Here is a 23867-nt window from a genome sequence, read left to right on the forward strand (position 1 = left end):
GTGGTGCCCTCAATGCAGCACTACCACAGCTCCAGGGAGCACTACAAAGGAGGAAAACTGCCAGGGGAGGAACAGTGCAGAGGCCACCCACAATTATTCCTGTCAAACCACCACCCGGAAGCCACCTTGAAGACATCGCCGCCACCCCTGGAGAATAGAATACCTTTTAGTCTTGCTCCTCCCCTTACCACCTCCTCTACTCCCTTACCAGCTTAAAAAAAACATAGTCCAGGGCCCTGAACACCTATGTGTCTGTTCCCTGGGTCTCTTCCTATTTCCATATAAAACAAGGTTAGCTGACTGGGAACCCCTTTACTGCAACAGTTAACTGCCTTGATCTGGAAAGATATTTTATCCTGCCAGCTCTGGGAATCAGTGTAGCTGGATGCTGTATGAGCAAAAAGCTGTCTAAAATAACACAGGTAATGAGCTAAATAGTTATTATGCAAGATATGGTATGTACTGTTCTGTACTTCAAGGGAATCTACCAAAATTACACATTTCAGAAATGATCAATATTTTTCCTAAAAGATTAAGAGTATAACGGCACATACTAGTGGATAGGATAATCAAACATATTGCTCACCATTCAAAGTAATGAGTGTGTGGAACTTTACAGCCTCAGTTATCATTTTGATGACTGGGATACCAAATTGGGATCCTAATGATCAAACAGAAACACAAAATTCACTCGTTATCTTCCATGCTGGAAATAAGTGACATTTGGTGGGACCGGAGACTGAGGGCCAAAGAGCTAAGACCTGTACAACAACAGCAAAAAAAATGCAGTTTCACCTGACTGAAGAAGGTCCAGAAGAGCTTAACCGACAACTGCATCATCCTTGTGCAGAACCAGTGCAGTGCCCATGCTGTGGGGGTATCTTCAAAGGGCAGTCCTTCCACAGTACACAAGCTCAGCTCAGGAGTGCGAAGCATGATTGATTTTCAAACAGTGCTACTCGAGTGAGCAGCGGCTCTCCCCCCTGCCAGGTGTCCATCAGGATAGAGCGGATCGGTTCAGCAGAACACAGGCCCTGCCTGTCTGTCTCATCACCACTCCCTTCATAGTCTCTCTCTATAACTACGGACACTGGTCGAAAATAGGGCACTCCAAAGGGAATATGGTGACATTTGGAACACAATTGTGTCTCTTTGTATGACCTTGTTGGGTCGTCGGAGAGGAAGATTGGTCCTATTGGTCCCCTGGTCCTTTAAATCCCCCTGCACTAGCTTTGGCTTGACCCCTGTCCCCCTATTGAACTCTTTACAGGGGTCGGACAAGCTTGAGGGTCAACCTTGAACATGGCGCTGGATTCCAAGGCAGCCGTAATACCTTGATGTGACACTCCATCAATCAATTGCTCTCTCACTTTTTCTTTTGCTGTTTTCAGTCTTTCTCTCTGTCTTTCTCTCTCACACTCTCACACTGTGTTGCTGCTCCTTATACTAATATGAATAAATATGAGTCCTTGTAACTTTTGAAACCTTTACCCGTCCCCAAAATGTAGATTTATAAACAATTTCCCTTATCACAACCTACATTTGTATCCACATTTCACCTTTTGAATGAAGGGGTGGGGGGTTATCCTTTCATTCTTTTTTTTCCTTTAATGAAATACAAACGGTGCCATAAATTGCATAACTGCAGGGTCAATTACAATCTTTTTAAATATAATGAATATGTTTAACACTATCTCTACCTTTCTATTCAAAATGTGTGTGCAACAGTGACACCTGTCTCCTATATTGCCTTCAAACAGGGAATTACATAAACAAACAGACCATGTAAAAACATGTGGTCTTGCCAATTGTTGGGGTAGCACGTAAAAGTCTATTTCATTATCCTCCACCTACAATTCAGACAAAATAAGCAGAGAATTACAAAAAGGGGTAGACCATATTTTCCTCCCAGCTCATTATGTTCTATTGGCAACAAGGGGGACGATAATTTGCCTTAGGGAACTAAACTGACACAGACACCAAACAGCCGGTGCCACAAATGTGCCTCTGTGGGCCAAAGCAGGATCACTTCATTTTAAAGCCCTCCTCTCAAAAGGCTGTAGGGCCAATCAGAACACTCATCAGACATGCAGGGGTGGTAGATGAGGAGGGAATGTGACTGGGACTCAATCCGCTTAGCACATGTGTTAATGTGGTCAGCTGGTGCAAAGGAGGTAGGGAAACAGACATCGGGCGGAAACTGCCGGAAGCGGTTTCCGATCCACATGTCACACCACTTCTCACAAACACTGTAGCAAACATCCACGCGAGACAGCCGGGGCCTAAGTTTAGAGAGGCACAAGGGAGGACAACAGCACCATGCTTGGGTGGTCTGCCAGTCCCCCTCACTTCCTCAAGGCCATCCCAGTAATGTGTACTGGCTCTGTCTTATACTCCATCCCCACATAAAGACCGATTCACCCCCAGCAGCACTCTGGCGGAAATGAAATACGCCTGGGTCATTTCACCCTGTGAGGAAAACTGAGACTCAGATGTTCAAAAGATCCAATTTCATGTCACCAGGCCTGCACCTCCGCCCAGAAAGCAGAAGGTGCAGTTAAGAACAAGCTGGGGTTGAGTCTCCACATCTCATCTCAATGTCCAGAAAACGTTCGATGGAATAACATCATTTACGGTTGCCTCCATTTGTACTCTTTTCACAAGCATCACACTTCCTATAAAACCATGTATTATTTCTGGGGCGGTTGTTTCCTTTCTTCCTATCATCATCTCTTTTGCTCTATTGGATTATGATTGGCATGGATTTTGTATGAGCTCCCTTTAGAGAGATACAGGAAAGAAGAGAAACAGAGAGAGGCATAGAGGAGAAAAAAAGATGGAGATAGATTGTGAGAAAATATATAAAGAGGGCTAGAGAGAGAATGGAACAGGGATAAAGACAGAAAGTGTGAGACAAATAGAGATACAAAAATGGAGACGGGTGTAGAGTGAAGGACTCTGGTAAAACTGACTAGGTTCAGTAGAGACTGAAAAATAGGATTAGTCAAGACATGCTCTTTTAAAGCTACATCACTAGTGTTAAACCCGGGCTTCATAAGGACTGGCTCTGTCACATCAAAGCCTCACCAACTAGTCCTGGAAGAGAAGCCGCTAGCATGGTGTCCATGCATATACACACATGCATGGACGCAGGCATACACACCAACACACACATACAGCCTCTCCTTGTCTTCTCTGTTTATTACCAATATTCTTCATGATGGGCTGGCTGCCTGATTCTACCTTTTCGTTTCATCCCCCTCCCCAGGCATTTTTGTGGGGTATTTTTGGACCACAAAGATGCATTGATGAACCATCTTTAACATTTAATGAGACGAGCAGTGATGAGTTGGCATCCATAAGACGACTGTCTCCTGGTCCCAGTGGACACAAACAAAGTTATAATGAGATATTTTCCTAACTCAATGCCAATAGGAATCTTTTTCAACTGTTTTCCCAGAATGAGGCTACTGTACACACATACAAATGCAAAGATATTGAAGAAAAGCACAACAATTGGCAAAGCATTTACAGTATACACTTTATAATTGGTGAATGTGTAACTCCATTCAATGTATAGCTTGAAATATAGCCCTCAGTAAAATGTTGTTGACTGGGATTTGTGGTTGTCCCACCTTGCTAAGTTAAGATAAGTGCACTAACAGAGTTTCTCTGGATGAGAGCATCTGCTAATTGACTGAAACATGAATTTAAAATGTGTCTGACTAGGGTTGTATTGCCTTGTTGCACTTTAGCACTGACTCTTGCACTCTTGTGCTAGGTCAGGTGCCTGCAACTCAATTGTGGTTGTTGGCCAGTGAATTAATTCTCCTTCAAATTAATAGGGGCTGGCACTTATTTCCTGGTTGGGCAAATGGTGTTATAAGAAGCAGATTGGCTTGGCTAGATATGCTTCAGAGGACACATCTTGATCTTAGACCCTGCTGTGCTTACTGGGAATTGCTGCAAGGAGGCAAGTTCATTAGAACAAATGTAACTGTAGAAAATTAGGAAAGGTCAAAAAATTCAATATATATTCCTTCATTAATGCTAATTATTTAAACCTGATGAGCTGGTTGTAGTCTTTCTTTTGTTCTGTGGTGGAAACTGAGCATGTGGGGTTGACAGATGTGCACTTCACCGCCTCTTCCACATTTTAACATACCTTAACCCTGTGTAATACAGCCTTTTCTTCAGAGAGGGACAGTGGGAAAAACAACAAGCTGGGAGTCCAGAGTCAGCTTTGAGTCTATATTCTTTCTTTCGGTAAAGGAATAACACCAACATACGGCGGAACGAGGGAACAGGCCGTGCAGTAAATTAACAAAAATAGGCTAACTGGAACTTAAACAGGAAAAATGAAACTAACAACTTCATCCTATCCTTCGACATTGGCAGGCCCCACATTCTATGAAAATATGCTCTGTAAACGTAACGCCTCGATTCTCCTGGTCGTGCGCCTCGTAAGTGGAATCCCGACTGTCCATGTCCTCTTGCCCTTATTCTCCCGTGCGCTGCCTCCCACCAATATGGCAGACAACTGTTTTGAGGTGGAGGGGGAGAGAGGCCGTTAACTGCCTAAGTGTTCTCCGTTGTGTCTGATTCTCTTGCACACAAGGCTGCTGCTGCCTCCCAAGTTCCGGCCAGAGGTAGAACGGTCACACCTGTTAGAGTCAATCCTGTTTCTTTGGCTTCTGTAAAAAAAAGTTTACCCACTGAGATGAGTAAACTTGTTTTTTTTATTCAGTTGAACATGTGCTTTTTTATCACTGAACCTCAAATAAGTCTTTTTTTATTTTAAATTACTCTTTCCGAAATGTACTATGTTAGTGGACTGACCAAAAACATGAACCAACCATGTTTTGTTTTCATATTTGGTGGACACTCTCTGCCTCTCTGATTATGTTGATATTCTTTAAAAGACACACAAAAGTAACCCGGTATGTTTCTATGTCATTAGAAATACTCAAGGCTTATTGAGGTACCTGTCTTTTGATCCCTAATAGGAATAATCTTTCTAGTGAACTTACTTTAACCCAGACCAACTGGGAAAAGGTACAATTTTGAGACAGTCAAATTAGTTAAATTACCTTGTGCCTCTATCTCATCACGACAACGGTCTGATTGGTATCCACAAATCTGAGTGTCAGACTGTATTTTTCCTCTTTGTGCTCATCAGTTGGTAACCACCACCCAGCCCACCACAACGGGCAGTAAATAGAGTCACCACTGTGCATTGAGAAATGGCACAATTATCCCCCGCGGGTGAAATATGGGCCAGGAAACTCCACACTTCCTTATGTACTCAGAGAAAAGCTCTATTTCCTTCACACACGAACACGCTGCCAAGCGCACACAGGCAAACACACACACTCACACACTCAGGACACACGCATACACAGGCTCACACGCAAGCAAGCACCAACACACACAGCTTCCTGACGCAGTCATCCTTTTGTCTAAACATGGTACATCCCAGTTCTTTTTTTGCCATAGAGAATTGTAACAGTTCTTTGATTAATAGGAGAGAAATGGAGTGGCAGTAGACATTCCTGATATGTTATCTCCTGCTATGTCTCTTTTCCCAACAGTGATAATGGTTATCAAGAGAGCATTCGTGGCTCACTACAGTTATATTGAATAGAAGGTTAGAGATTTGAGTAGTTTAGAGAATTTAGTTGAATAGCCAACTCTAATGCTAATAATTACTGACATCCAAGAACATTCACAACACTGTTATGTTTTTAAATCTTTCTGCCTACAATTTCCTAGACTTTATCATTGTTAACCATTGAGGAATGTAATGGTTTGCTGTTGCCATTGACATTAAGTGCATGGTGTGATGCATGGTGTAGCATTAAGTTACTGGAAAAAAGAAATGTGCATACAAATCTAAAATACTCAGACACACGGTGTTGTACAGAGACATGATCACTTCAATCTCCCTTCCACACAGAGAGTGTTTGGTTGTATTGTCTTATTTTACAATTGTGAAACCGTTGTCTGGTATATCAATGTATCCTTTTATTGTGTTGTGGGGATCTTATTAAAGAAACGCAATATGTGAGTGACTTCATGCCTACGCTTATTTGTAAAGCCAGTGTAATGTGTAATACTTAAACAAGGTCATGTCTTTTCCCGTTACAGATATGGAAAAATAGTGTCCACCAAGGCAATCCTGGACAAGAACACCAACCAGTGCAAAGGTACGTCAACAAGGTCCCTGTGTAAGTCCCTTCAGTGTAGCTCCATAGGGCTCTTGCCTAAAGTATTGCAATGTACAGAGTGTAGGTTTTCATTTAGGACATGTGCTTAGCCTTTTCAGCCACCAAGAGTCTTACGTTTGCAAACATCTGTGTTGTCCATTGACATAGTCAAAACCTGGCATAAATACAGACCTCAACCAAGGAAGCGCCTATCTGTTTTAAATCAATGACTTGGCAGGTTGTGCTGGCTGGAGGAAGGATGAAGGTAAACAACTGTGCCCTGTGATGAAGCTTGCTTGGTGGAAGGACGTCAGAGGATAGGCAGGGATGGTTTCCTCCACTTCCCACCGGGGCTTGAGAAGCAGCATTAGTGTGGGCTGTCTATCCTAAGTTTGAATATAATGTTGACACAGCAAAGCAAGCAGCGGAGCCGTGATATTAGCTACTCATTTTCAAATAGCTAATCAAGTATACATATCCAAGTAGAAGTCTAACAGGCAAATACGGTTTAGTTAAACATTCATTACTATCACTCTCGTTTTACATCTCAAGCTGTTGGTAGAGCCATTCCCCGTTCCTGCTGAGCTGGTGCAGTAGTGTAAATACATTTGAGTTTTCCATTTGGTTCAATACCAGGGGCTTGGACGCAGAGAACATTTTATATTTGTTAGGTACTTGCCCCGAGGTTTCTGCCAGTACTGTTTAAAGGTAATTGAATATCCATCAATAATTTGAATTGCTTTTTGCAGCTTCCTTGCTCAGCAGCGCATTCCCATTGTAGGTAAAGCTGCCTTCCTGGCTTTCCTTAGCTGGATTGGTCCCATCCCGTTGTTTGCTGGTTAAATTGTGGAGAGGAAAACCCTACAATTGTCGAGGTTGTAAGAGCTTTGGATAGGCGTAACTGCCTTTGTGTTGCCCGGTGTTACTCTTGTAAGGCAATCAGAAGTCATCCTGACTCCTTGTCAGGAGGAAGAATGGACCCATGGGTCACAGAAAACAGGAAGACAAGATTGAATCTGTACGAGGGCACAGCAGAGGTGTGAAGTTGATTGCAGGGTTTGAAGCTGAGCTTACAGTTTGGCCACTGTGTCCAGGCCCAGGTCGGGTGAGCAATTCTCTTGAGGGCAAGGCACTGTGTTCTACGCTCCACAGCGGGTATGGGAGACCAGTTTCCTATACCTCACCCACTAGGAATGCACTGCTGCTGAGATGCCAAGAGCCAAGTATAAGCGTCCGTATTTTACGAGTGGAAATGATGGTCCAGCCCTATGCCCTAAGAGTGGGAGGGAGAGGGGAGGAGAGAGCACTGGCTCAAAGGCCTCATCTAAAGCCATGTGTTTCTGTACAAAAACAGGGTCTTGGCTAACCCTAGCTATGTAACCTACAGTATCTCACAAAAGTGAGTACACCCCTCACATTTTTGTAAATATTTAATTACATCTTTTTATGTGACAACACTGAAGAAATGAAACTTTGCTACAATGTAAAGTAGTGAGTGTACAGCTTGCATAACAGTGTATATTTGCTGTCCCCTCAAAATAACTCAACACACAGCCATTAATGTCTAAACCGCTGGCAACAAAAGTGAGTACATCCCTAAGTGAAAATGTCCAAATGCTTAACCCAGAACAGCAAGTCCTTTTTGTAAGAGAATAAGGCTTTAAAGTAACCGGTATACCTTTTTATCGTAACATCAACTTACCTACATTACTTGTCTATAAAATTTCCTTCTAAATTGATTTCCCATGTCAAAAGATGGTCCTATTTTCATTCAAAGTTGAATGAACTTCCCCTTCAGAAAGAAACAGGTAGGGTAGGTTTGCGTTACATGCTTTGTGTCTATCATAAAAAGAGCAGTGCAGTGCCCTGATACAGTATCACTTTGTTTTCACCTTTTGACCTTGCGCTTGTTTAAATGTCTGAGGCAGTGGTTTATCAACACGGTGGCACCATCAGACAGACAACCAGCTGGGAACGGTATTATTTCTATTTAGCTCATCTGAGTGAGCAAGCAGCAAAGCACGTGAAAAGGGGAGGGTGCAAGAGGTCAGCAACCAGTTGTCTCAGAGAAAGATGAAGAAATGGGAGCTAGACTGAGAGTAGCAAGGGAGAGCCTTTTGGTTGTGGATGGACAATGATGTGCTGGGCACTGTTCTTCCAGGATTACATACACACACCCACACACCCACACACACACACACACACACACTTACACATACTCACACAGACACATACTCACACATAAGTACAAATGCACTGCATGCGATCTATTCCACGTACATTCCACATGTTTGCGCTCTATATAACACATGGCAGAAAGGGCACAATCCATTTGAGGCTAGCATTACATAGCACCCACCTCATACACACACAGCCTACGCTCCTACCCACCCACTCATCCATCCATGGCTCCGGCAGCAGCCAGCAACAGATCCATCAATCTTCCGCCTGCCTAGCATCACATCATGGCTGCCTTCCACCTCTGCATCACGCCGCTCCCTGAATGAGCCTCTCCATCTTCCCATCGCTGACTCACGCCCCGGACCAACCAGAGAGCAGTGGGAACAGGAAGTTCTGAAAAGGCTGTCAAGCTCTGTGGATAAGAGAAGAGGCATTCTCTCTCTGTCTCTGGTTCCTATTTCTCATTTAGCAGGATTGAGATGTGGGTTAGCTTCATCTGAGGGATTGGGGGAAGCGAAACCACTCATTTGCTATCCGAGGCCACAAGGGTCTCTTAAAAGCTTGAAAAAAAGGCAGCTCAGGGATTTGAAGAAAAGCAGGGCTTGACCGAACGGAGACATTATATATTTTCCTGTATGAGCCCAGAGGCAGGGGAAATGACCTCAGCCCTTTAAAGGACCTTCGTTTCATCCGCCGGGAGATAAGACAGCCGAGGCTGAAATTCACCAAGCCTGCGCAGCTGCCAAACACTGCACAGAATTTTGGAAGATTAGATGAGACGATTGACTCATTGTTCTCTTTTCATCTAACTGTCGTTGTTACTCAGTGACATGTCACCTGTCATCCATTTTGTATTAGATGTGGTGTATTAGGCAATTAAACCATAATCTAAAATGTACAGCTGCACAAAACTTTGGTTGGTGTGTAAACCTTGATTCCAATAAGTGGTCCACACTTTATAGATATGGAATTAAGCTACTTTTTCATATTATATTTGTCGGACCGCGTAAGCGGAGCCGGCCAAGAAGAGCAAATGCCTCTTACTGAGTGACTGACTGACTGACTAAAATAAAACGGTTATGTTGCAACTATTTATGGTAGATTTTCAAAGTACGCATTCGGGCATGCTTTTTGGGTCAAGATAGACAAAAACTTTGCTGGCTATAACCTTCAGTAGCTGCAGTTTCCTAAAATAAAACTGTTTATATTCCGCATCTGTGCATGGTTTTTGGGGTAATGTGGGCTAGATAAAAACCCTTTGGGCAATAAAAGAATAGGGGTTTCCACAATTCTCTCGTCTTTTCACATGATGAAAAGGTCAGTTATCGTCACCTATTTTGATAGTATTGTATCAGTAGCATTGATAGTATTGTATCAATGTCATTCACGAATCAAAGAAAAACTAACAGTTTTGTGCCATGAAAGAGCTTTGGCTGTATTAAGTTCATATTCAGTCTCGCTAGATATTGCTCAAATCTTATGACTATTCCAAGTAGTAAGTTAGATACTTGTAAGCCTATTACTGGTTAATAAGCTGATGAAACGGCCAGTGGCAAAAGCCATACATTTCATAGAAGCTATTTGTGGTGGAGGTAAACTTCATAAGAAATGTTAGTCAGTTTAACACAATGCTCAGTGGTGTCTAGCGAAATATTAAAACTTGGCGTGATGTTAAAATGTGACACAATGATCTGATGTCGAGATGTTATACCGAAATTGTGCAGGCAAATAGCACGGTTGAAGACACAGCCACTCATGGGAGTGACCTGGGTTCGAATCCTATGGGGGCAACAACATTTATCACTTTTAATTTGCAGGCCGGCTGAACTAGGCTTGCTTGGTTCCTTTTCTGGTAAGGATAGCGTTTTATGTGGGAATGCACAGTTTGCAGAGCATTACAGCAATGTATTTTCAACCAATTGCAAACAAGCTCCCCATAACCTTGATGGTGTTTATAGGTTTAAAGCCAAATAATTGCAAATAAAACAATGCTGTTTCTATATACCGATCATTTCAACTTTTCCAACGCATTTTGCCTAAACTCTTTATCTGTTTACATAATGATAATTGTTGTGATATATCAACATATACTGGTCCGTTTCCAAATGAGCCTGTAGAAAAAGTAGTTTTAAGTTTGACACTACAAATGCCTGCCTCCTTACCTTAGTAAAGATTAAATATTGTCAATGTTAGCCTCTACAAAAAGTTTTATATGGCAAGGTGGATGGCTGACTTAAGTTTTGCAAGATGATGGGCATAAAGGAGATTTGAGTGATTATGTTGCGCTCTTCCAAAAGGCCTGTTTCAGATAGTCTTGGCTGTTTTTCTGGGAAGTGGAGAGCGAAAGGCAAGTGGGTGCTGTTTGCATCTATTATTGGTTTCTCATTAGAGGGCCCAGGATATAAACATTTGTCTATGTTGTACACAATGCCTGCGCAATTAAGGATTCTCTCTGCATCCTCTCTGCCCTTTGAAAGTGAATTATGTGCAGATGAGAATCTCAACTGAAGTGCGGCCAGCAGCAGTAGACCTCTTCCAAAATGCCTCTCTTCCAGAAAGCGATTCCAGAAAGATGTGAACTATGGTGATGGGTGATTGGGAGAGAGGCTAGGAAGAGAGCATGAGACTTTTGCCTGTTTGCATACTTATTTATTACTTTAATTAGTTGTTGTGATTTGCGGATTCCATTGATTGGGTGGCATCCAGCACACAAACCTCAATGTGTTGTACTCTGCCCAAGTTTCATTTGAGTCTGAGCCCCAAAGCTCAAGTCCCTCCCTCCCCCTCCATGTCTAGTTCCTGTAAGCCAAGGCGCTCTCTAGCCTTCCAATTTGGCCATTCACCAATTTGACGTCTGATTGGGCGAGCGCATCGTAAATAGTACGCGGCCACCACATTCCTCCAGCAGTGACCTTTTGTCCCCCCCTCTGCTTCCTGTGTAGCTCCTGCTGGAAGCATTTTTGTCACTTTACTTCCAGGACTGGCCGGCTGAGAGACCAAATCCCTTGGGGGCAGTAGCCCGGTGTCCCGGCCCAGAGCCCTGATACCATCCTTGCTTTTGTTTTAAGTCAATTTCATCCATATACAACGCAGTTGGGTTGTCCGACCTCCCAGTCCAATGACAAACCACCTTGAAGGTTATCAGCTGAGGGTGTATCTATCACCATTTTTTTTCATCCCAGAGCCCAGTGGGGCGACCACAATGGGGGCCGCGGCCTTGCCCTGAACTGCCAGAGGTTCGGGGTTCGCCCCTTCATCTTCTTGAGTAATGATAATATCCTTGATTAGTTAAGGAAGGAATAAATAAAAAATGCATGAACAAGAGTAGATGGGGGCGGCTCGGCAGTTCCTCATGGATGAATAGCAGGGAGACAAAGAGGGCTGAGCATACAGGAACACTTTGTCCTTGTCATGGTTTTAATGTGTGTCTCAGACTGGGAGATTTATTTTTGGAAGAACTCTCGATTTTTTGTTGAATGCTTTCTTAAAACGTTCGCTTTTTCTGCCCATTCTTGTGAGGTTTGTTACAGTAGTTTAGGCGATTAGGCTGTTGCAGTCCAACATGGTGTCATGGTAGCCTAGTGGTCAGAAGTGTTGTCCCAGTAAACTAAAGGCTGCTGGTCCTAATCCTCAGGCCGACAAGGTGAAAAACACTGTAGTTCTATTCCTGAGCAAGACTGTTAACCCATAATCGCTCCCAGGTTGTTGCTGTAAACAAGAATTTGTTCTTAGCATACTTTCCTAGTAAAACAACAGTAAAAGAAAATCAAACAATCTGACAACAAAACTGGATGCACATGTAGAATAAAATGGCACTACACCATATACCTTAATGTACCTCTTCAAAGTCAACCAATGTTCCATTTTGATGTAATCTGCCACTGTTTCAAGTGGCAGATTCAAGCCAATGACCTCAATTATTTTAATTGTCTAGCAAAATGTCATGCGTGAAGTAGTCCTTACACTAGAACAGCAAAATTACTGAATGCAGTACATACATCTAAGCTGTTGGCAGAGTTGACAAAGCAAATACTGTTGACATAGCACTGTGTGTTTGCTTAATGTATGTGTATGTTTGTGTTCTTGTCAAATTTGCGGGGGCCTCAGTTTTTTGCCAGAGGATCCATCTTAATGACCTCCTGACATGTAGCCCAATTAATACCAACTGCAGGTCTCTGTGTCCCTCTCAAGAGCTCTTCAGATAATGCCACCAACATGTGAGCTATTAACCTAACAAGACATTCTAGTGTTTGTAACTGTGCAGCAAAGGCAATTACACATCTGAATGGAGGCCAACTGTGTATTTAGGATATGTTCGCACTAATGTTATTCTGCCCACTCAGATCAATTGACACTGGTTTGCTGTGAGAGGTTGTTCTTGAAATATGTGAATGTTCATTTTTCAAGGCTAGTTATGGACCTTTTATTTCAGGCTAGCCATATAGTCAGGACTGGCACATTTCAATTGAAACACTGTGAACTGAGCGCTTTTCAAACTAGAGCTGTATCTCTTAGTAACTGGCTGTTTAAGTAACATCTAGATAGCTTTATGAGTCCATAATGATAGAACATTTATAAACAATGTCAACTGCATATTGATTAATTCAACTCTTCAAGAGTAATGTTGTTTTTCGAATTCCTATACCTGAGAAATACAGTTGTTTCTTTTAAATGGACAGTATATATTATGAATGAAATTCTTCAGCAGCTGCACTTTATGGTATTGTCTTATACATTAACCCTGGGCAACAGTAGCAAATATAAGGATTGGGTGAGTGAACGATTATCTAAGACAATGCTTCTGTGTTTATATAGTGAATACAGGATAATAATCTTATGTCATGGTTCAGAGGCAGGACACAAGGTGCAGAGCTAATGAACATTAGCTCTTTTTGGCAACAAATAAAACAAACAAAGGAATAAACTGAAGAGCAGCAATACAGACAGCTGACTCAAAACAATGACCAACAACTAAGGGAAAAACAGGGCAACTTAAATAGGATCCCCAATCAGAGGCAATAGGGAGCAGCTGCCTTGGATTGGGGAAAATGAAACAACAGTGCAAGTAGAGATTCCAAGAGGCACCTCAGCCAGGACATGACAACCTGACATGATTGTTCTTCTCTGTGGACAGACATATTGGGCAATAAGCAGTTCTTAAGAGTAAAATGCAACAGATACTGAATAAGTGCTGCAGACAGACAGCAGATCAATGGACAGATCCTGCAGCAAAGGGAAGCAAAAGATTACTGATCTGATTATTATTGACGGGTCATTATGTAGCTCTACCAACCAGGCCTTAAAATGTGTCTGAAAATACAGCCTTTATTGTATGTACCCAAGGTTTTACTGGAGTTGGTGTTTACCAGGTACCTCACAATACAAAAGTATCACTACACATGGATGACAATTCAATATGTATTTTGATGCTCACCTTCCTGTATGTGTTACTATCCCTCATGTTTGCCACAGAGGGAAAAGTGTCATGAAACACATTTCATCAAAATGAATGCGCTAAAAAAGAATGTGTCTCTATGTTTGAATTGAAGATAAAGAACAAGCTGAAACAGAGAAAAGCAAGTTCTGACCAAAAAGTAAGATCACAATTTTGTCGAAATGAACCGTTATAATGCGTCGTCATAAGGAATATTCCGTGGCATAGGGCGGTTCAAGCAGCTGCCTCTGGTGCACCCGATAAGGTGAGGTGTGGGTTTGAATCCAGCCCGCTGATATTTCAGATGATCCTCTCCTCCATCTTTATCCACTGTCTCAGTTTAAAGGAGTTTAAAGTGACTTTGAATAGGGAAGAATTCTTGACACCATCACTTGTAGATACTGTAGGTATACTGGAGATTCCCTCCTTAGTGCACGTTTAGACCAGGTCCAGGGCACTGTGTATGGAATAGGGTGCAATTTGGGAAGCACAACAACAATTTGATACTTGTTCGAAAGTGGAAAACAATGCAGCCAAGGGAGGAATCCCCCTGAATCCATATGACAGTGTTGGTAAGTTAACTGAATCCATAGTGTTGATAAGTTAACTAAATCCATATGGCAGTGTTGATAAGTTAACTGAATCCATATGGCAGTGTTGATAAGTTAACTGAATCCATATGGCAGTGTTGATAAGTTAACTGAATCCATATGGCAGTGTTGATAAGTTAACTGAATCCATATGGCAGTGTTGGTAAGTTAACTGAATCCTTATGCCAGGGTTGTTAAGTTAACTGAATCCATATGGCAGTGTTGATAAGTTAACTGAATCCATATGGCAGTGTTGGTAAGTTAACTGAATCCATATGGCAGTGTTGATAAGTTAACTGAATCCATATGGCAGTGTTGATAAGTTAACTGAATCCATATGGCAGTGTTGATAAGTTAACTGAATCCATATGCCAGTGTTGATAAGTTAACTGAATCCATATGGCAGTGTTGATAAGTTAACTGAATCCATATGGCAGTGTTGATAAGTTAACTGAATCCATATGGCAGTGTTGATAAGTTAACTGAATCCATATGGCAGTGTTGGTAAGTTAACTGAATCCATATGGCAGTGTTGATAAGTTAACTGAATCCATATGGCAGTATTGGTAAGTTAACTGAATCCATATGGCAGTATTGGTAAGTTAACTGAATCCATATGGCAGTGTCAGTATGTTGATAAGTTAACTTTCCATGCTACAATCTTGACTCTTATAAAACAACACAGAATTATTAGACAATGAATGAGGAATATTGTCCCCATAGGCTTTCAGGTGGACCTTGAAGGTGTGGGCGGTAAACATGCATGCAGTTGCTGCGGTCTTGACGGTGTTGCGTTCGTGTGCATATGCCAGTGCGAGTCTGCCTGTGTTTTTTCTGGAGCAGTGCGCATTCATGTGGTCATAATGTGGGTTGTAGTGTTTGCGTAAGCCAAGAAGCCCAGATATGAACACTTTGGTCCTACGCGTGGTTCTATGAGTAAGCCTTGTACTATGTCAACTCTGTCTAATGTTTATACTCTGATTGGATTAATGAGGTCCGAGGTCCCCTAACCGATGATAACATGTTCATATATGACTTGATAACAACATGCTGTGCAGATGTTCCTCTTCATGATCCTTAAACCATGATGTATCTGTTTTGCCGTAGTTTAGACACACACACGCGCATATTTCTGGTTTGGTGGTGCAAGGTCAGCGGCCACAAGACGGGCTCCCGGAGACTCATTCTATTTATCACCAGTCACCCAGTGAAGAAGGATAAATGAGGAGGAATGCGGAGCCCAGTGAGGATTGTCTCATCTGGTTTTGGAGCGCGACCAGCCAAGTCGGCGTTGGTTTAGTTTGGCTGCAGCTAGCCACGCACACACACAGACACAAGGGCTTGCCCCAAATGCCCTCTTGCTCGCTTTTTAAAACTCCCACGTTGCCTCACTCTTTGCTGTGATTACGGCACAACCTGCTCATCCAAAACCTCAGCCACACACCCTGCTGGCCCACCAGAGAAAGGGCTTGTCGCCGGTCAAAATGCCAAAGACTAAATGCTAAATGCTTCTCATAAAAGTCCCCTCTCTTCCTTTGAAAAGATCTTGTCAAGTATTCCTACAGTCTGTTCTTTGCAATGATGTAATCGGTGTTGAGTAAAGAGCCCAAAGCTACAAACACAAAGACATGATCAATGTCCCATTGCTTTATTGATTCCATAGGAATTTATCCAAATGTTACCGAGGGATGTGGTGGTGGAAATAATAGTATCAACTATAAACACTCCCATACGCTGAGTCATATCATCATTGTCGTCATTAATCTTGGTCCATAGTCTGCCATGGATATCAAGATTAGATACATTTTGTCCACTGAATAGGCCTATCCTGTAACATTCAGTAAAATAATGTATTGATATACATGGATTTTTGGAAGTTGCATTTCCTCAATAAATTTGTGTTATTGATTTGATATGTTTCTGTTGGTTAGCTTTGGAAATGTACTGTATGCGGGAACAGTTGTGCCAATAAATAAATAAATGAAAGCATTTCGGAAAATACTGTATGTATAATGATACTGTATGACGCATAATGGCTTTCATATTTCAATAGATTGATTCATATTGTTGCCTCTATTATAGACAAATGACGTTCATACATGTAAATGCTCTTGCTAATAATTTGCGTGTGTGTGTAACCACGGTAATTAATCACGCGTGTGTGTCAGCTACTCTTCCTGATGACTCACAGGGATGTAAACGATTACATGTAAATATTGTAATTCTGCCAATGTGTAACTAAACCATCATTCACACTGATGTTATTATAGCTATTAGTGTATATTAAATAGCATGCAAAGCAAAACAGGATCATTACAGCCACCACTAGTGGAATATTGAGAAGGTAATTATGCATCAAAATGGGAATATCAAAATTGTATCAAAACCCCAAAACAATCGAGACTATTAGGCAGATAAAGTATGCAAATTTCTCCTGATGTAATTAGGATTAACATAATTTGATAGTGAAATGCATAAATGATGCATGTATGATTAATACATCTTTTATTATAGTAAGTCCAATATCTGGTCCCAGGATATTGTAGCTTTGTAGCTTAGCATTAGCAGCGTAGCTTAAAGTGCATTGCATTCTCAATGCTCGCTGTAGCTCGCTGACAATTCTGTCTTTATCTTGACAGCAACAGTTAGAGCAGAACCAGGAAATGCTATATGGCAGTTCATGTTTCTTTTTATTCAGCTTACGTCGTTTTCAGACACTGTAGATGCACAGTGTATCAGACATGGCACATCTACTCAATCAGGTTGAGCCTGCTGTATGTGACAGATATTGATTTTTTTGTTGGTGCAAGGCCAGGATGTGTTTGAGGCTTCAAAAGAGATGCCTTGCTCCCCTCCCTCTCCATAGGGGTAATTCTAAACCGTGCTCATTGGAAACATAGTACTGTAGCTTCTTAGACCTTCTTCAAACAGCAGTGATTTAGAGCGATGTGTATGATATGTAAGATTTCTTTAGTTGCTTGATGTGGGTGAAAGGCACTTTCCTGATGTATTCTCAGCCTCTTACATGCTAAAATACTAAAATGTGAGATGCATGACAATTATAAAACATTCACTGAATGATATATTTCCATATAATATATTCCTAGTATATATTCCAAGTATATTGGCAAACATATGTCACGTATTGAAATATATTCTATAATTAATGAAAACAAAACTTTTGCCTGTTCTATATTTTTCATGTATTCTGAAATGCATCAACATAAAATGATAAACACCTGTGCTTTGTAATGCGCCTAGACAAAATACTCTAACTGGATTACTATATGTATGGAGTTACAAAGACAGTGTTAGCTAGTGGCTATACAGTATGTGCCAGGCCAAATACGTACCGAAACCATTAACCATTAATATTGATCCCATGTTTCTTAATGTGAAATTAAAGATCCCAGAAATGTATCTAATCTTTGAAGTTTTTGCATGTTACATTTACATTTATCAAAAGTGACTAAGTGTAGTTAGAGCAAACATTTTTATACTTCTTTATACTGGACACCTGGGAGACCCAAAACCTTGCTTTGCCCTTATCAGGACGTGTAAGGGACCCTAATTGTAACTCCACTCATTGTGGGCTTGCGTCACTGTCTTTCAAAAGGAACTTTCCTTAGCATTTCCCTCTGCTGATTCCTGCAACTGGGTTCAGTTGAACTCTGTGTGTCACAGGGTTTTTGAAGTAGCATTGCGGTGCAGTGACCTTTTGGAACAGTCTCTGCATGGAGCTGATCACAGTGACCTCCCAGTGCCTTACAGGTAATCCCTGCTCAGAAGAAGCAGTTTCTCAACTCTCTCTGCAGAATGTAGGCCTATTCCTGTTTGGCCAAAGAGTCCTGTGATGGGATGTCCTGATTTATTTTTTTATCCATACAACTTGGAATGTTAAGGTGTATGAGTAAGTTAACTGCACCCCAGCTAGGCAGAACGGGTAGATTTGTCAACGTGGTTGAATTCAACCTTATTTCACCTGCTGCTCCTTCAGTTGTTTGCTAATTAACATTTGTCAGTTCCTCGCCTTCATTTTGCCACCCTGTTGTTAATCAGACATGAGCTCAGTTTCGTTGTGCCACAGGTTATGGTTTTAACATTATTTCACACTCCTTCACCTCTATCGAGCGCAGGGAAACTCCACAACACACACCTTGGTGTGAATGTATGTGTATTTTAGATAGTGTGTTAGAGGGGAGCCACACTAGCTCGGCCCGGCTCCCCTCATTATCCCTTTGTAATTACACTTTCCTTATGAAACAGTGGATCAGAGGCCACCATTGACTGCTTTTAATCGGGCACCAAATTTTAATTAACACTGACGCGACCCCGCCGCTGATACATCCCCGGGAATGTCGGGATCACAATAACTCATAAATCACAGCTGCAGATTTCATTCTCGCCTTTTCACCACTGATGGATTTCCAGAGGCTGTGGGAAAGAGAGAGAAAAACGGGTGCGGGGGGTGCAACGGAATGAACGGAGGCTCTGGTATGACGCCGTCAACCTTTGAGAGATTTGTTGCCGGGTAGAGAATTAAGAACCCTGCGAAATGAAATGGCTCTCTATGTGCTAATGGGCTGTTGTTGTCTGGAATGAGATGGCCAACGTCAGCCACTTCAAATATCACGGGGTTGAAGAGTTCGTTGTTCTGAGAAGGATTCCTTGCGTTAAAAGAACCAATTGTTGTTGGGGGTTTTTCAGGGAAACACTGCAATGGAATTTTCATGTTTCTGAAAAATACTTCTTATGTGCATTTTTTCATTATTTGCATAGTTCTTTTAAGCAATGTGCAATTAAGCCAATGACTGTAAAATACAGGTGTAGATTCCCTCAGTCAGATGGCTCCCCGACTTGGGTTTGTTATTGCTAAACAGTTCATGTATGCTCCTAATTAGCATTCTTAAGCATTCCCATATGAACGCCAGTGCCGCTAATTATCAAGCAATGTAGTCCTTGGAAGATATGAGAACTGGCAGCCTCTGTAGTCATATTACCCACCTATTACTGGTACAATTACCAAGACCTGTCGTTCTCTGTCTACGTCTTACAACTCCACTTGAATATTTCATAATTCTTTCCTTCCTCTCCTCTCTCTCCTTTCAGGGTATGGCTTTGTGGACTTCGACAGCCCAGCCGCAGCACAGAAGGCAGTGTCCTCTCTCAAAGCCACCGGAGTGCAGGCTCAAATGGCCAAGGTAAGACCGGCTTAGCATGGTCAAATCTGCAGCTTTATTGGCTATGGTAGGGCAGTCTCAAATGGCCAGGGAAATGTTAGCATCCTTGCTATATAGGCAAAGATGGGCAAGGCTCAAATGACCAAGGACTTGTAAGCATGTCAGCGTCACTGCCTTTAAGGCAAAATGCAAGGCTTGGCTGGCCAAGCTTAGGAAACTGGAATGTTTCATCATTACAGCTATTAATGACTAAGGTAAAGGAGTGTTTGGCACCCAGATTAAAATGCTCAATGTCTGTCGTTAGCATGTTAGCACCCCATTGTATTCATTAATAAAGACCTGGCTCAAATGGTAAAGAACTGTTAGCATGTTAGCAGCTTGGCGTCGCCACCACCTATGCTAAGCCAAGCTCATTTGTCAGGCATCCCCCTGAAGGAGAATGGCTCTGCTCCATAAACACATTTTATAGTCCTTCGATGACTTACACATCCATATACAACACAATATACAAGGTATGCTTGCTCATTACAGAATATGGGTCTTTAACAGCTGCTTGGTCTGCGAGAAAATCACCAGACCCCTTTTCCAGATACAGGCCCAGTGTGTTATGTGTGGGAGGTCTCTGTGGCCTGCAGAGGGGGAGTTGAGATCTGCTTTATGTTGCCAATGGCTCTGTGTCATATCTCTTCCCCAAACTGCTTCACTGGGTGTGACGGGCAGGGCTGTCCAGTGCCATGTGAGTGTGTGTCCCTGCTGCTGGTGTTGCGTGGGACACTGTCAGTTAGGACCCTGCTCTGGTTGCAGCGTCTATTGCCGTCCATCAAGTGCCCTTTGATTGGATCGTGCTAAAGGGAAAGGAGTCGGAACGCGAGAGGCCTCAGTGAGCTCCACATCCTTAATGAATGTCCCCACCATAAGGGCAGTGGGCTAAAGGCTTAATAGAACATTAACCAGCCTTTCACTTTCACTGATGCTGCCAGTGAGATGTTGATTAGAATTGTGGTAATGATGATGAGGAGGATGAAGATGATGACATTCTGGGCTGGAGGTTTTTAATTGAGAGGTACTTTGGTTTTTCTTAACATTTCAATTCGGGCTGATGGTGCGAAGGACGATGCCATAAGTGATGACGTAGATGATAGCCCACTTGTGATGAAACGGAATGGGATCCAGAGGGGAGACAATATCCTGCCAGGTGCTCAGGTATGGCATCTCTCAGAGGCGCCATTTCCTCTCCTCACAAAGTGTCTTCCTCCAATATTTATAAGAGGCTCAACACACAGAATACAGATGAGGATCTTTGCCCGTTTCATTTAAAACCTGTCTATGTATTGCTTCCTTTTTTTCATTCAACTTTCCCAGTTGGATTTTGTCCCAATATAAAAACAGCTGACCTTTTTAACAGTGTTTGTGTGTGTGAGTGTGTGAGTGTGTGAGTGTGTGTGCCTGGGCGTGTGAGTTTCCCACTACAGTCATTTTATCCTACGTCTCAGAGACATTAGGGTAGTTTCGTTTTTATTGACTCCCTGGTTCTCTGTCTACTCAATCTCTTTTACTTGCTCTTTCCTCTCCTTCTCTCTTTCTCTTGCTCTTTGTCTCACAAACACATGGCCACACACACGCAAACACTCTCCCATCGACCATGTGCTCGCCTGCCATACATTGAACAAGCGCAACCTAGTCCCATCCATAATTAACACGGCCTGTCCATAGCCGTGACTTTCAAACTTGTATCGATTCCGCCTGAGGCGTCAAATGGGAACCCAGGTGAGCGCATGGCGTGCCGTCCTGCAGGTGTAAATCACAAGGGTGACGTCTGCCACCCTTGATGACTGAACGCATTCAGGGCTGTGGCCCACTCTTTCCCAGGGCTCCATTTTGTCGCACAGATCTCCCGCTACAAAGTAATAAACAGAATTGAGAGTCAGAGCCGGAGGCTTGGAGCTCATTAAATAAAACCGTCAGAGTAATCAAGTTGCGCCTTCTTTTTCTCGCGCCGCAGCGCCATTAAAAAGAAAAGGCTTTTATTAAGGTGATGCCTTATTTTAAACACAGCTGCGAGGGAGGGAAGAAGAGAGATGAGGAAGGAGGGGAAACGGTCTGTCTTTCCTGGATTGGTAATGCTGAGTAAATGCGAAACATCGGCCCCATAATGAAGGTACCTGAAGGACACCTCGCGTCTGTCTTGCAGGCATGAGTGGGGTGAAGGTAGGTTGCTCACATCTTAGCAGAAGACTTCATCCTCCATGTCGCTGCCTGCTGAATGCAAACACCCCCCCCCCGAACACAAATCCCTCCCCCGTTTGAGAACTGACACTAAAAGAGGCAGAAAAGATAACAAGTAAACGGCCGTGTCTCCCATCGCCAATGCAAAACCTGTCAGAGCGTCTCTCTCCTCAACTCTCCGCAGGCTGCCATTTTCCCCTTCAGCCAATCACACTGAATTACGGCGTGAGCCCCCTCGATTGTGGTGTCTGTGTCGGAAGAAGCAATTCCGCCTGACAGCTGCTAACTCTCAGGCAGCAGCCCAGTCTTTATGGAAATAATCTCTCTACCTTTTTGTTTTTGTTACTGAGATGAAAACAAAGCTCTCCTTTTCTCTCACTCTATCTATCTCTTTCCTTTGCCAAAGTACCTGAACCAGCTCAGATTAGCCTCAGCATCCTCTACATTAAACAGATATTCAAACAACACACCTCCCTTGAAATTTATACTTAGATTCACCCTGAATTCACCCTAACTTCACTGCCTCATGAGCAAACCATGTTCATCCTCTAGTAAAAAGGCAGATGGGATCCGGGTAGAGAATAATGTTTTGTTCATTCATGTTTAGCCTGAAATGCGAGCCACTGGTTCATTTGGATGTGGTGGGTGTTATTGACATCATGTAATATTCAAGAACAGGGATTAAGAATCAGGTTCACTATCAGGACGGCCTCTGCTTGCCCTTTAATTCCTGTCCACTTGCCCTTCATTTAGAGTGAGAAAATATGCTAAAAACGTCATTAGAGTGCCTCCCTGAAATGAATCCCAAACATTTAGGCAACACGCAGCTCTAGGGCTGTCAGGCTGCCATATTCAACCGGCAATCGTACATTAGGTGGTGCTGGAGACGTTAATGTAACCTCAGTCTGGCGGTCAGGTAAAATCCAGCCAACTAACAAATAGGCTAATGGAGAATGAGGTTCCCCCATCTCCCAAGGGAAATTTTCTGTCAATATTGCATTTATATTCATACAAATAGCATGGAACCCCTCCCCTCCCCTGGTGGGTGGTCTGGGAAGTGAGCCGTGGCAATATTTTCATTACTGCAGTATTATCCATTCTCTGACAGAGTTCCTGTGCCGACGCCCACTTTAAGACCTTCCAGTTCAACGAGAGGAAGGGTGACCTCCGGAGCACAACCAAAAGGACGTCTGTGACAAGGCCGTAGTTTCTCTGGCTGAGAATAGCTAGGCTAGCCTAGTTTAGCATGGCTGCGGTGCCACTCAGGCTGAGCTCAACTCGGGCTTGTTCACAGGCAGTGGGAGTCAATTCCAAAGAGGCAGGGGGGATAATTGGTGGGGGAGGCAAATGCAGAGTCAGCAGCCTTCTTTGCCGTTTGTGTTATCCCACCTTGAATACGATGTCATTTCAGCAAGACATGGAGAGCTGTGTTTTTCATATAAAGCATATGGTGTCAGCCAGAAGATAGTAATAATCAGCATATTTTCGCTGCTCCGCGCGTAGTGTGTGGTTGTCATCGAGATTATGGCAGAGCCTAGTAGAGCCGTATTCTAGTTCCTTCGCTCCATATATGTCGGCCTGTCAAAGACACTCTTTGAACACCCCAGATAGATACACACACGCATGCAACCACACACACTTTGCGCATTGTGCCTCTGTTATCACGTCTTTTTCTTCCATGCTTTTCCCCCAGTGACAGAATGTCAAGAAAAGTGACAATGAGCGTATAGAAAGCAACAAAGCCTGCGTCGGTTCCCTTACACGTGTATACTCGTCTCTCTTTATCTCTTTAAATGTGTAATGATGCAGAGATGCCTTATGCAGCAGCGCAGCGGCATCAGCCTCGGCCCGCAGCGCGCTGTCCTCCCTCCCTTCCCCAAAAGTGATACTTTTTCAAGGGCAAAGCCTGCGAGAGTGAGGCGGACCATCTGACTCGCTCGCAGTCCTGCGCCCCCGTCATTGGCTCACACTGTCTCTGCGCTCTAATTACGCTTCAATCATCCAGAGGACCGCGGCGTGCGGTAAATTATTTCACAGAGCAACGTTAAGA

General features: G+C 42.9%; 1 protein-coding gene across 3 annotated transcripts in view; it reads left to right on the forward strand.

The window, feature by feature from the left end:
* LOC105012781 (RNA-binding motif, single-stranded-interacting protein 3) overlaps positions 1-23867 on the forward strand; it is a 287542-nt gene that overhangs the window by 157297 nt on the left and 106378 nt on the right. For all 3 annotated transcript variants that reach the window (XM_020050281.3, XM_020050282.3, XM_013135681.3), the window contains 2 exons: positions 6148-6206; positions 19521-19612. In XM_020050281.3, coding sequence (XP_019905840.1) covers positions 6148-6206; positions 19521-19612 — 151 coding nt within the window. The remainder of the gene's footprint in view (positions 1-6147; positions 6207-19520; positions 19613-23867) is intronic.

This window comes from Esox lucius, chromosome 10 (assembly GCF_011004845.1).
Source record: "Esox lucius isolate fEsoLuc1 chromosome 10, fEsoLuc1.pri, whole genome shotgun sequence".
NCBI lineage: Eukaryota > Metazoa > Chordata > Actinopteri > Esociformes > Esocidae > Esox > Esox lucius.